This window comes from Danio aesculapii, chromosome 23, assembly GCF_903798145.1.
Source record: "Danio aesculapii chromosome 23, fDanAes4.1, whole genome shotgun sequence".
Lineage (NCBI taxonomy): Eukaryota > Metazoa > Chordata > Actinopteri > Cypriniformes > Danionidae > Danio > Danio aesculapii.
The window spans coordinates 28,125,096-28,138,321 of NC_079457.1; the positions used below are offsets into that span (position 1 = coordinate 28,125,096).

General features: G+C 36.1%; 1 protein-coding gene across 4 annotated transcripts in view; it reads left to right on the forward strand.

Moving 5' to 3' along the window:
• The window catches only part of chl1a (cell adhesion molecule L1-like a), a 104,492-nt gene that overhangs the window by 64,075 nt on the left and 27,191 nt on the right, over positions 1-13,226 (forward strand). For 3 of the 4 annotated variants that reach the window (XM_056449969.1, XM_056449967.1, XM_056449968.1), the window contains exons 20-23: positions 4,076-4,191; positions 5,431-5,635; positions 5,931-6,053; positions 11,882-12,058. In XM_056449969.1, coding sequence (XP_056305944.1) covers positions 4,076-4,191; positions 5,431-5,635; positions 5,931-6,053; positions 11,882-12,058 — 621 coding nt within the window. Of the gene's footprint in view, positions 1-4,075; positions 4,192-5,430; positions 5,636-5,930; positions 6,054-11,881; positions 12,059-12,555; positions 12,616-13,226 lie in introns of all 4 variants that reach the window. The other variant, XM_056449970.1, reaches the window with a different exon arrangement.

A 13,226-nucleotide genomic window follows, 5' to 3' on the forward strand; every position in this document is an offset into this window, starting at 1 on the left:
GCAAGTAATGGCTGACAGACAAAATGGCTGACATGGGGAAAATCAGACATCGTCAGACTCGGCATGCTCCGCCGGATGGAAAGAGAACAGATTTTGGACAAACGGTAGAGAAGTTATAAGCAAAAAAAAAGCTATTTTTTGTATCTCCGGACCACTAGAGGGCAATGCACCTATGCAGATAACCTCAGATCACAGTTGTCATAACACCCACCAAGTTTGGTGCGAATGCGTAAATGCATTTCAGAGATATCTCCTTAAGTCCATTTTTGCATGCTCCACATTAGATTTTTTCACAAGACAAACAAAAACGGTACGTCGAATCAACTTGAATTCCATAACTTTTTGTCAGCGTGGTCTGTAGATCATGGGATTCAAATTTGGTGAAAACGGTACAGGAGGTTTGAAAAAATAGGTTTTCAATCAAAAACAAAATGGTGGACAGGAAGTTTCGTTGATTTTGGCATATTTGATATCAAGGGTCTCTGCATGATCCAGGGAATATAACAAAACACATGTCATGTCAATGAGGAATGTTTAGCAAAAGTTATTAGCATTTTTCAAAAATTGCTTAGAACTTTTGGCCACTAGGTGGTGCTTCTCCAGAAGTACCTTCAGGGCAAAGTGTCAAAGATGTATACCATTTTTCGTAATGATCCGTGAATATGTTTGTGAAATATAGCATTTTTTGACAAAATTCTAAATGGGTGATGCCCAAAATGGCTGACCTGGGAAAATCAGATATCATCTGACTAGGCATGCTCTGTCAGATATAAAGAGACCAGTTTTATGAGCTTTGGACAAAAAGTTAATACGTTATAAGCAAAAAAAAAAGCATTTTTGTTATATCTCCAGACCACTAGGAGGCAGTGCACTGAAACGCTGCAGATCACCTCAGACCATAGTTGTCATAACACACTCCATGTTTGATGTGAATTAGTCTATGCATTAAGGAGATATCACCTCAAGTTCATTTTTGCAAGCTCTACATTAGATTTGTTTGCAAGTTAAATGAAAACAGTTGGTCGAATCAACTTGAATTCCATAACTTTTGGTCCACATGGTCTGTAGATCATGTGATTCAATTTTGGTGAAAATCGGATAAACGTCCGAAGAAAAGTTCTATCAAACAGGTTTTGAGAAAAATGTAAAATAGCAAAAAATTTATATATTAAAATAGCAAATTGTTTTTGAATCGACTTGAGCCAAGGATTCAGAGGAAAAAAAGAATTTTGATTGTAGCCTATTTGGTTCAAAAGTTATAACAATAAACATAAATGAAACTTTGAACAAGTGGTGGCGCTAAAGAGTTTGAGTTAGAGACTTCAGGTTTGCTGTGGATCATGTTGACACGGCCCTCTATCCTTGTGCCAAATTATACAACTTACCCGCATACAGATATATGGGCTGCGGTGCTTGGCCCCTAATTAATATTAGAGGGATTTCTGTTGGATCAGGTGACTGAAGACTGGAGAAATGAAGCTGAAAATTCATCTTCATAAAATCACTGCAATAAATGATTCAATTAAATGATGAACTACTTTTGAACAGTTATTTTATAGTGCAATAATATTTCATAATTTTACAATGTGTACTGTATTTTTGATGAAATAAATGCAGCCTTGGTTAGCAGGACAAGCTTATTTTAAAACATTTAAATCCTCCTGACCCCAAACTTTTGACCGGTAGTCTATGTGTAGCTCAGAATCCAGTTTCCATTGTCTTGAATTAGCTGGGTTTGTAGCAAATTATGCTAAATTTTAATTAAATAGCTGCAAACTATGTGACCACCATTTGGGTCATCTCTTTAACATGCATGTGAAAACACAACATCTGCCCGTCTAATTTTGCTATGAGAATTATTTACAAATCTGTTGACTACAAAAATGCACTTTTCTGCTAAAATTAAAGCTCCATGTTTAAATAGTTTTTTGGTATATTCTCTAAAATCTGGATACTAAATTCAATATTAAATACACAGTTTAATAGGTGATGTCACACTTTGCAACCTGGATGAGTTTGCATCCCTTTTCCAAGTGCCCTATTTTCTCAGCAGGTAGCTTTGCTTTGCCATGTGAATAAATACTATAGTAATTTATAGTAAATACAGCAATGTTTTTGAACCATGCTATAGTAAAGTATTTACATTTAATTTGTTTTGATATTACTATCATCAGGGTGACGCGGTTGCGTGGTGGGTAGCATGTTCACCTCATAGCACGAAGGTCGCTGGTTTGAGCCTCGGCTGGGTCAGTTGGCATTTCTGTGTGGAGTTTGCATGTTCTCCCCGTGTTCGCGTGGGTTTCATTCGGGTGCTCCGGTTTCCCCCACCAAAACCGGAAATGCCAAAAAGAAAATAAATGAATGAAGTTAAGTTTCACAAACTAATTTCGAGAGGAGCACGTGATATGATTGAGCATGACTGGCTTCTCATCTGTAATCAGTAATAATCCAATCAGAGTGATCCAAGCTTACTATAAATGGATCGTTTTCTTCCTACTGCTCTATCTTCGTTTTGGAAGAATCTCCCCTTCCACCCCATCTCCTCCTTTTTCTTCCTTTTCAAAGGGGGAGCTCTTGAGACCTACCTGATCTCGGATCCCCCTATATGCAATATATGACCGGGCGGGAGCCTTGGGCTCAAGTATCTCCGAGCTCAGGGTTCTGTCCCGGGACAGCATGCCAAACCTGCAATAAACGCTAAGCATATCTAAGTGGGAACTCTTGAATTACTATCGTTGCTATGGAACACAACAAATTACCATTGATTCATTCATTTTCTTTTCGGCTTAGTTTCTTAATTAATCTGGGGTCACCACAGCGGAATGAACCGCCAACTTATCCAGCATATGTTTTATGCAGCAGATGCCCTTTCAGCCCCAACCCAACACTGGGAAACACCCATACACTCTCATTCACATACACACACTACGGACAATTTAGATTATTCAATTCACCTTTAGCACGTCTTTGGACTTGTGGGGGAAACCAGAGCTCCTGGAGGAAACCCACGTTAACACGAGGAGGACATGCAAACTCTACAGAGAAACGCCAGCTGATCCAGCTGTTGCTCGAACTTGTGACCTTCTTGCTGTGAGGGGATTGTGCTACCCACTGCGCCACCAACTGTAGGGGACATTATACTACAATACACCACAGTTTACGGTAATAAAAACTAAAGCATACAACAGTATTTATTATAGTTTTTCAGCATTCATTAACAAAGTGTTAGAAATAATATAACATACATAATTTAACCTCTTAATACACTTTTTTTATTGGAGCAATTCCAGCGTTGTGGATGTGACATTTGTAGTAGAAACTCAAAACTTAAATTTGCAGAGAAAGTATGCTGCAATTATATTGAAACATCTGTTTATATTTTCAGAAAAATATCCATCTGTAAACTTTTTTTTAGATTTTAAATGGGGAAAATAAATATTGGATGTGTCCAAAAAAGTATGTGAGTTTACAGTAAACGACATACTTTGTAGAAATTCTGTGAACGAAACTGCACAACCCAAAAATAAACAATGTTAATCAAAAAGATAAGAGTTGGCTCTCTATATAACAAAGATGATTGATTTTATTTGAATTGACATGTTTGCATTTATGAGGGAAAAGTTTCATTATTTATGTGACACCTTTCCATTTTGGATGTGACAGTTGTGTGACTTTGGTAAATCAAATATAATAGTTTGAAAACACTGACAGAGACATTTGAGTATTTTTAAAGTACTGTAAAATACTTGCTTACACAAAAAAAATGTAGAAACGGTTTCTCTATTTTGGTTGAAGCTTGATTTTTTTCATGGCAATGTTGACATTTGCATGGAATTGCTTATATGGTTTAAAAACTCTATAGTATTCATGTGGTTTAGCATGCGCATTTTTCCTGCAAACAGTCAGTGTGTCATCTTTTTAATGCCCATTTTTCCCTCTTTGGCTCTAGTTGCTAGATGAAATGGTTGTGTGTATGTGTGTGTGTGTGTGTGTGTGAAATTGTGAGTTTTTACCCTTTTGCATCCATCGGGAATGTTTAGCCCTAAACAGATCTGCGTTCTGTTACCCTTTCCAGTGCCCTTGGCGGCTCCCGAGAACATATCTGCGGAGGTGTTGAACTCTACACTGCTGAAGGTCAGCTGGTCACCAGTGCCCCAAACCACCCTGAGGGGCCATCTTGGAGGATACACAGTGAGTTCCCAATCGCTCCAGCTCAACTGCTCCTTGCCAAAAACTGATGGCCATTCAGCAACAAACAAGCTGTTTACTGAAATTAATAAACTCCACTGTGTGTTCCCTTTCTCTCGCTTTCTCTTTCTGCACTCTTTGGGCCCTATCATACACCCGGCGCAATAAGGCACGAGACATGTTTGGCACGATTTGTTGCTATTTTCAGACCGACTCAACCCTAATTCCCAGGTTTTGAGCCACGTTGTTTAAATAGCAAATCCATTTGTGCCGCTTTGTGGACTCATGGGTGTGCCGGTCTAGAAAGGAGGTGTGTTAGGCGCATTGTTGGTGTGTTGGTATTTTGAGGAACTGAAATAGACTACTGTACCACTGATCAATGGAAAAGCTGGTCTAAAGTTCAGCACAGAGCATGTTAATTATGTGCCTATGCAGGTCCAAATGCTTACACGTTGCTTAATACTCGTTGCTTCATACGTAAAGATATTTGTGTGTTGCGGCACATCCTGTGTATGTGCAGCAACCCACAAATATCTTTACATATGAAAAAACTTAACGGATTAAAATGTTACAAAAATGAGTATTTACTACATAAATATAAAAACCCCATCCTTTATGCCTCATTTCTGTGTTTTTTGTTTTCAATGTATTCATGACAATTTGCATTTGTATAATGTTATTATTATTAACATTATTATTTATTATATTTGTTTTGATAAAAACAAGTTTAGATTTATATCAAATTATATATGTTTATATGTTATTATATGTTATACGTTTGCTTAGGCTTTAGACTGTGGGAAGTGTTTCAGATGAAGTGTGCTGCTTGTTTGCTTGTTTTGTTTGGCTGTATGTTTGTCATGGTGTGTTGTACTCTGTTTGATTAATGTACTTCCTAGGAGATGGTTCATCTCAAGGGGCTATCCCATTTAATTAATTGAAACAATTCAAAATTAGGCCTGCGGTTTTACAATTTGCTTTTTAATTCAAAAGTAATTTATTGAACTTGGCTTGAGACAGTCACACCATAGGACAGTTTTGAAATGTGGCTCAAAAATGTAATAACAGCAGGTCTATGGAGAAAAACAAAAAGTTTAATCATTTTACTGCATTTTAAATTATGAAAATACTAATTATTATTATTTTGTTATGTGTGACAATTAAAATGCAACATCACATCAACAACCAATATGTATCTCCTCATCAACACCCTCTTCCTCTTCTTCTAAATTTTCCTCCCAGGTGAACTACTGGCAAACTCAGAGTCTGTTGACCTCTAAGAAAATTCCCTCAGAGAGACAGTCTCTCACCATCCCTGGAAACAGGAGTCACACCATGGTGCCGGGACTGAAGCCATTCTCTGAATATAGCCTGACTGTCAACGTCTTTAACCGGAGAGGGAATGGGCCCAGCAGCAGTCCCATCTCTTTCACAACTCCACAGGGAGGCAAGAGCACTTTGACAGTAGACACGTTTTAAAATTCAGGGGTTCCAGCTTTTTTGCGAAGTTCTTGTGTAGATTCAGTGGGATTTTTACATACTTTGTTGTTCACAGGAGCCAAATTGTACAGTTGAATATAATGAGTCTAATTTACATAGAATGGGGGCGTGAAAGTGACAGCGACTCAAATGAAATGAACACAATGCTATTTTAGAAGTTGAAAATATTATGGTGCAAGGTTTTAATGAGGTTTCTAATGTATAGCACATACTGACCAACGGTGCTTGACATCTTCCCACAGTTCCTGAGCAGCCTCGTATCCTGAGAGCCACAAACTTTCAGAAAGACGCCATCACACTGGTGTGGGCGCCTCCGCATGAAACCAACGGCCATCTCACGGGATACCTTCTGCAATACCAAACAGGTATGCTTTCATATTATATCATTTATTCACATGCATTTTATAGAATCAAAACATTATCATTAAAATGCTGTTGAAGTCTCATTTGAGATTCAAAACGATCAGTAAATTCTGCTTGGTGGATCTAATGGCCCATTTCCACGGAGTGGTACGGTAAGGTATGGGTTGGAATGGTATGGGTTGGAACCAATGTTACCCTTTAGCTGGGCGTGGTGTACAACAAGTTTCAGTTGACATCATTCTCGCTTAAGGAAATATCAAAGTAAAGCTGTACGGGTCATACATAAATACTTGTAGTAAAATTTCATTTCTAACCTTTCTATGAACATGATTTGATTATAACTGCAGATCAATGATAATAGGGCAAAATAGCCTACTGTACAGTCTGAAATTATATAAAATAAATAAATGAATACAACATATATGAACACATACACATACCCCTTACAGTGGTACCATATACACAATATATGTTACCAATTACAGAAAAACTACACACAACATACATTTAGTCCTTATTTGGGTTCAAAAACAACATGCAATATAGCCCACAATCAGTGTAAACCTCTTATGTGTATCTTTAATCTTCACCAGCACATGTAACCTGCTGTTAGAAAACAATTTCATCACTCCAAGTTCATAGTAGTCCAAAAGGTGATGATAATAGTTAAACATGGCAGTTTCTTCATGGTTAGGTTGCTGAAAGAATAATTTGGTCCTTTTTAAGGCTTCTCCTTTGTTTTTTTCGAGCTTCACTCTTGCGTTTGTCTGTTTCTGAAAGGATCGGATGTCAGAAGAACTATATAGACATATAGACATGCTCTCAAGAGAAAGTGAAACCGCTCACGCTTTAAACAGCCTTGTAAAGAACAACGGGGTACAGGGTAGATTCTGCTCTTCTTCTTGGCATTGTGGCTGCTCATCAAGACGAAGACAAGATTTGTTTGAGCTCAGGTCGACCATGGCTCGTTATTATATGCATATATTATTACAATGTAATCTCTCGGCTGTGTATTTAAAAATGGCGCTTCCTTTGTTTTCATTCTCCTGTCTTGTGCGTGTCTTGCTCCACCTTATGGTATCATTTTGTTGTGCTTTGTATCCTTTTGTTGTACCCAAAAAGTGGTACAGCTTTGTTGACTGTGGAAACTGCCATAAATGCGTATTGTACTGTACCACTCAGTGGAAACAGGCCATAACACTTCAGATTATTAGTCTAGTACACTGAAAAATGTTTATTGGATTTTCTAAATTTAGGGTAAGTGGCTGCAAACAATTTGTATGGGCTGAACAAACAAATTAAGTTTAAATATTACTAAATGTAATGTAATTTAAGCCCTTATAAATAGTTTTCAACCTCTTACCTTAATAAAAAGAGTAAATTCAATTAATCTTTTTTCAGAATTCTAGATTGATAATCTGAAGTCTTAGATCCACCAAGCAGAATTTATTCATCCTTTTGAATCTCAAATGAGAGTTCAACAACACTTTAATGATAATAATTTGTGTTTATTATGAGTGAATACAAGTATTGATTTGTTCTTTCTGACCTCAAACTTTTAGGAAAAGTGTAACTTTTCTGAAACAAAACTTTTTTTGTTTTAATCCCAGTAAAATTGTAAATAATCCATGGTGAACTTTTCTAGAAAAATAAACTGTTCACCAAGGCTGCATTTTCAGTTGGATTAAAGTAATTTTTATTTATATAATGCTTGTGGATGGTGTCAATGCAACTTTACATGGATGAAGAAAAGATAAATAAAAGCCATGACAGTATTTCAGATTGTGGAACATTCCAGCATATCAGGCAGACAGAGAAATAGGGTATAATGCTGGTGTAGTTGTAGTTAAATTCAAACTGATTCAGTTCAGTTTAATACAGATGTCTGTTGAAGTTTGATTCACTGGAGAGCAGATAGTATTTATGTATCATCTTGGAATTATATTCTAGATACTAGTCATTAATGAAACAGATTTTTAAAGTGATTCATTGTTGATAATAACAGGGAGTAGGTGTAGAGGTGACATTTGGTATGAACAAATGTGTATTGCTGAAACATGTTAAAAATTACCAAAGCCTGTGGTAGATATGAAGAGATGGTGCAAAGGAAGGGGAAGGCAGAAAATGTCAATATTGCAGCAGTGTTCATTTTGTTGATGAAAAATAATCGTCATAATTTTCATAAAAATCTACTGACAAACTGGACGAAAACTAAATAAAATTTAAGTGATGATGACGACAACTGTAATACCAATACACTGACATTTTTTTAGTTGACTAATTCGTCGAAAAAAAATTATTCGAGAATGTGATTGAGGGACGCTTTTAGTAAAATATCCAATCAGAATAAATCTTGGTGTGATGCATGATTCACACACACACACACACACACACACACACACACACACACACACACACATTTCACGTTTGATGTCAAGAACATAAACTGTATGGGGAAAACAGCTGATAAAAACAACAAATCTAAAGCGACATGCCAGGCAATGATTTCGAAGTTCAGCAAAGTTAAACTCGGATCTTTTTTATTTAATATTATCCGTGTGTGTGCTTTTGCTTAACTGAAACGATATAGCCCCTGGCTGACCTTTAGAGAATTGACTTCATTAGATTGTACATTCAATGTTAATAAATCAGTTAGTCTTAAATTCATATGATCATGGCATTCGTTTTTCGTTAGGAGTTGTTTCCTCGCATGTTTCATTTTAGCTGTGGCTACAGTTTAACTAACTCACGCTAGGTTTACGCGTTGTCTGCCGCGATTGTCATGACAACATTCATTTACAGTGTACCTGTACCACAAAACTGCTTTATTCAGGATGTCATTCAGCGATGTGATAATTTCTTACATCTGTAAGGATGTTATGATACTGTAGTCGTATAATCTCTGTTTATCAGGGAGTTGCATACAACATACAGGATAACAAGACTGCCTTGAAGTGAAGCCCAATTTTAATGTTTTAAGAACATCTTCGCTTTAGAATTCCTCTATGCGAGTTAACACAGTCATGGGACTGGGTGCACATTTTACAAGATAACACATTATCATTTGCCAGTCATATGTCATTACTCTACTTATTTACTCAGTGCTATACAGCTGCACACCATACACCGTAACAGCAACTACAACAGCAAAGCTTGCTATACACTGACATTGCAAAGTGAACCTAAACTGATTTAATCTCTTTCAAAGATTTAATGGCTTAAAACTGTTCAACAAACTGGTTAGTTTAAGTTTAAAAAGACTAGTAGTTTACCATGTTAAAATAAAGGGTTTTCTTAATAATTGCACAATCCTGCCGTTTCAGATGGCTACTGTTCTTGCATGTGGATTGATTGCAGACATATAATTTTACGTATTACTTATGATATAAATAAACAATGCATATCTAATGTTTGGTCTTCAATGGAAAAGCTGTATTCTATATTTTAATGAGACTGTTGTATTTAATTTAATTTGTTTAAATAAATGTATACAGTATTTTAATTAAATTGCACTTAACCCTCTACCACATGGTGTTGCCATATGGCAACATGATATTTATGTTCATTTCCCTGCCCCTGTTTCTTTAAGACCAACATAATTTTTTTTGTTGGAAAGAGAAGACCTTAGTGTAGCCAATGATGTGCTTTGGTTAAGTCACATGACCTGCTGTGTTTTTCTGTTGCGCGATTTCTGACAGACTGGCATTTATTGTGAGTAGTTGCTGAATGCAAGTGTAAACGTCAATAAAAACAAAGGATCGAATTATGTCAGATCCACAAAAAAAAATCTGAAACATCACCTCCAGTAAGTTATGATGACATTCACAACTCAATTTTATTTTATTTTTTTATCAAATGAGTTTTTTGTAAATGTATCAAATGTATGTGTTGCCAAACGGCAACAGTGTGCAATAGTGGAACGTGCGATATTGCAATGGGTTAGGTCATCTGTAAACTTTTAAGTTGTAACAATAACAACATGAATGCTAGTAATAAAATATTGATTAGTTGTATGTTAATGGCATTTGCATTATGGATAAAATCTAGTTTTAATGTCAATACTACTTTTGAATAGATATGAATACAGGGAACAGTGTATTAGCGAGCACCACCATGTTCTATGGTTAGTGAAAGAAGAAAAGGACAGAACTGGCTCTTCCTGTAGATGAAAGTGAGGATGAGATGGGTTTTAGTGACAATGAGAATGATGCAGACTTTGATAGAGACAGTTCAGGTAAGTTAGCTCTGAGGCAGATAAGACAGGCGTAGTATAGTAAACAGTATAATATATAAACATTGCTAGCTGGTAGCTACATTATTCTGATGCATCTGGATATATCAGACTTGTTATTTATTTGTTATAATTTTTACTGGAGAATATATTTATATTTACTGTTTGTTGTATACAGGATATTACAATATTATGATTGTTTTTAATAATATTAAGCAAAAAAGAATGGATTAAATGAAAGATGTGGGAATATGAGTTATTGGAAAGTATGTTTAAGGTGTCATTTAAAAGTTCTGTGGTAAAGCTTATAATACTGCAACTCCAATTAAATCATTTCAAACAACAAAGTTATTAATTATAAGAAAAGTTTTCAATTTGAAATTTCTAAGTTAGATCCGCTGTTGGACGTTTTTGCCATATGGCAGCATTTCATAAAGTACTTTAAAAATATATATTTTTAAATTCTTTTTTACTGCACTTCAAGTTAAGCCATTCTAAGAAAAGAAAAACAGTCAAATATTTTTTTATAGATTTATCATAATGTGTGCGGTAGAGGGTTAAATTAAAACATATATTTTAGTCAACTAAATTCTTATGAAATTTAGTCGACTTAAAGTAAGCTAAAACTAAAATGAGTCAGAAGACTAAAATATGACAAACTAAAATGGAATTTTAGTCAAAAGACTAAAACTAAATCAAAACTTGCTGTCAAAATTAACCCTGCATTGAAGAGTACAATGGAGAGACATCTAGGATGTATTCACACCAGTTCACTTGCTTCAATCTGTACAAAGCAACATTTTTATTATTATTTATTGGTTGTGGCTTGCTTTCACACTGCCATTTTTTGCAAGTAAACCATAAATTGTAAACAAAACCTCATGTGTGCCATTTATTGGACATTTATTCCACTCCCATGGTGGGCTGTCTGCTGTGCAATCAAGGTCAGACCAAATTAATTCATTCATTTTCCTTCGGCTTAGTCCTTTTATTCATCAGGGGTTGCCACAGTGGAATGATTCGATAACTTATCCAGCATATGTTTTACACAGTGGATGCCCTTCCAGCTGCAACCCAGTACTGGGAAACCTTATACACACTCATTCACACACATACACTACAGCCAATTTAGTTTATTCATTCACCTGTACCGCATGTCTGTGGACTGTGGGGGAAACTGGAGCACCCGGAGGAAACCCATGCGAACACGGGGAGAACATGCAAACTCCACACAGAAATGCCAACTGACCCAGCCAGGACTCGAACCAGTGACCTTCTTGCTGTGAGACAACTGTGCTAACCTCTGAGCCACTGTGTCACCGTCAGATCAAATTCACACTTTAAAACAACCATACCACAAGTACTTTAGTCTCAGTGCTTTTGTTTGCTGCACACCAGTGTGTGATTGCCGTATTCACCTGTCTAAATGATCCACATCTAAGGGGAAATGAACTTGACTTTGATTCAGTTTGAACCAAACAAGACAGATGTGAACACACCCAAAGTAGCTATGCTAGTATATATTATAATGCATCCTTTGTGAAATTGTTAGTTTCTTTGAAACAGTCCTTCTGACCCAATATATCTACTTTTTTTTAGTTGTAGGTAATGAGACTCTGGGTGAGCTGAACTCTGTGAACATCTCTGGAGCGGACACGACACAGTGGGTTTTGCGTGATCTGCAGGAAGACAACTATAAGTTCTACCTGAGTGCGTGCACGCAGGTGGGCTGTGGGTCAGCCATCAGTGAGGAAGGAGGCACCGACCCTGAAGCATGTAAGTACGCCTGCCAGCAACTATAAGCAGAGTCCCAAGAGTTATAATGAATCTTGTGTCAGAATCTGAATCCAAGTGCCCATGCTGAGACACTAACATCTGATACAAGGAAAGTTATTTGGGTTCTAATTAGCACAGCCGCAAGGTGTTCGAAACTGATTAAGCAGCAGTTAAGCAGCTCTGGGCTGCTGTTGGCAAGATTATGTTGCATAAAGGAGAATGATTAGATTATTGCTTACGTGCAAAACTCAGAGTTATCTGATAAACAGAAGGATGGAATGATGCCTAGTGACCAATGCACTGACTGATCAATGAGTCAAATAACTTGCCTATAGCAGTGCTTTCTTAATGAATTTCTGATTTTGCTACATCGTCACAGATTCGTTTAGCTCGGAATTGCATTTCTTTCTGGTATCCTCATCTTTTCATACCCCATGAGTTTGTTTAAACTAATCTGTCTTCTTAACTTCTCAACTTTTCTTTTTCTCATGAACTAGTTACAATGCCTGATTATTCATTTCCTGAAGTTTCTTCAGTCTCAGCTTGGACGGAGAGCTGTATGTATCATATACTGTACTGTACTGTAGTTTTGTAGCATTGTGCAGCTTAGTCAGTAAAAATTTTCAAATGCATCCTTTCATGACATCTACATTTACATTTAGATGCAATTTAAAATTAATTGATCAAGAAAAGGTCAAACTGTGTACACTTTCAGAAATAAAAATGTCATTCGAGTGGTATTTTTTCAGAAGGTATACATTCCCTGAAGGGTCAACATTGATCCCTTAAAACTACATATTTGTAACTAACTAGTAATAAGAGTACCTTTTAAAATCTTTAGGTACTAATATGTACCTTTACACTACAATATAGATAATATAGGTACAAGTATGTGCTTTGCCAGTGACTACTTGTGTACTTTTGTTTTTGGGAGTGTATAAAGCCTGAAGTTATTATGAGACCACTGAGATACTGATTTACTATATATATATATATATATATATATATTTATATATTTTTATTTTTTTTGCTTCTTGTTTGTTTGTATGTTTTTTGTTTTGTTGGTATTTTGCTTGTATCAGATAGACAAAGCAGGTTACTTTTTTTCTAGTAATTTAACATTTATTTCTACTATTATTGTATTTTTACATATCTCTACCTGTCTTTT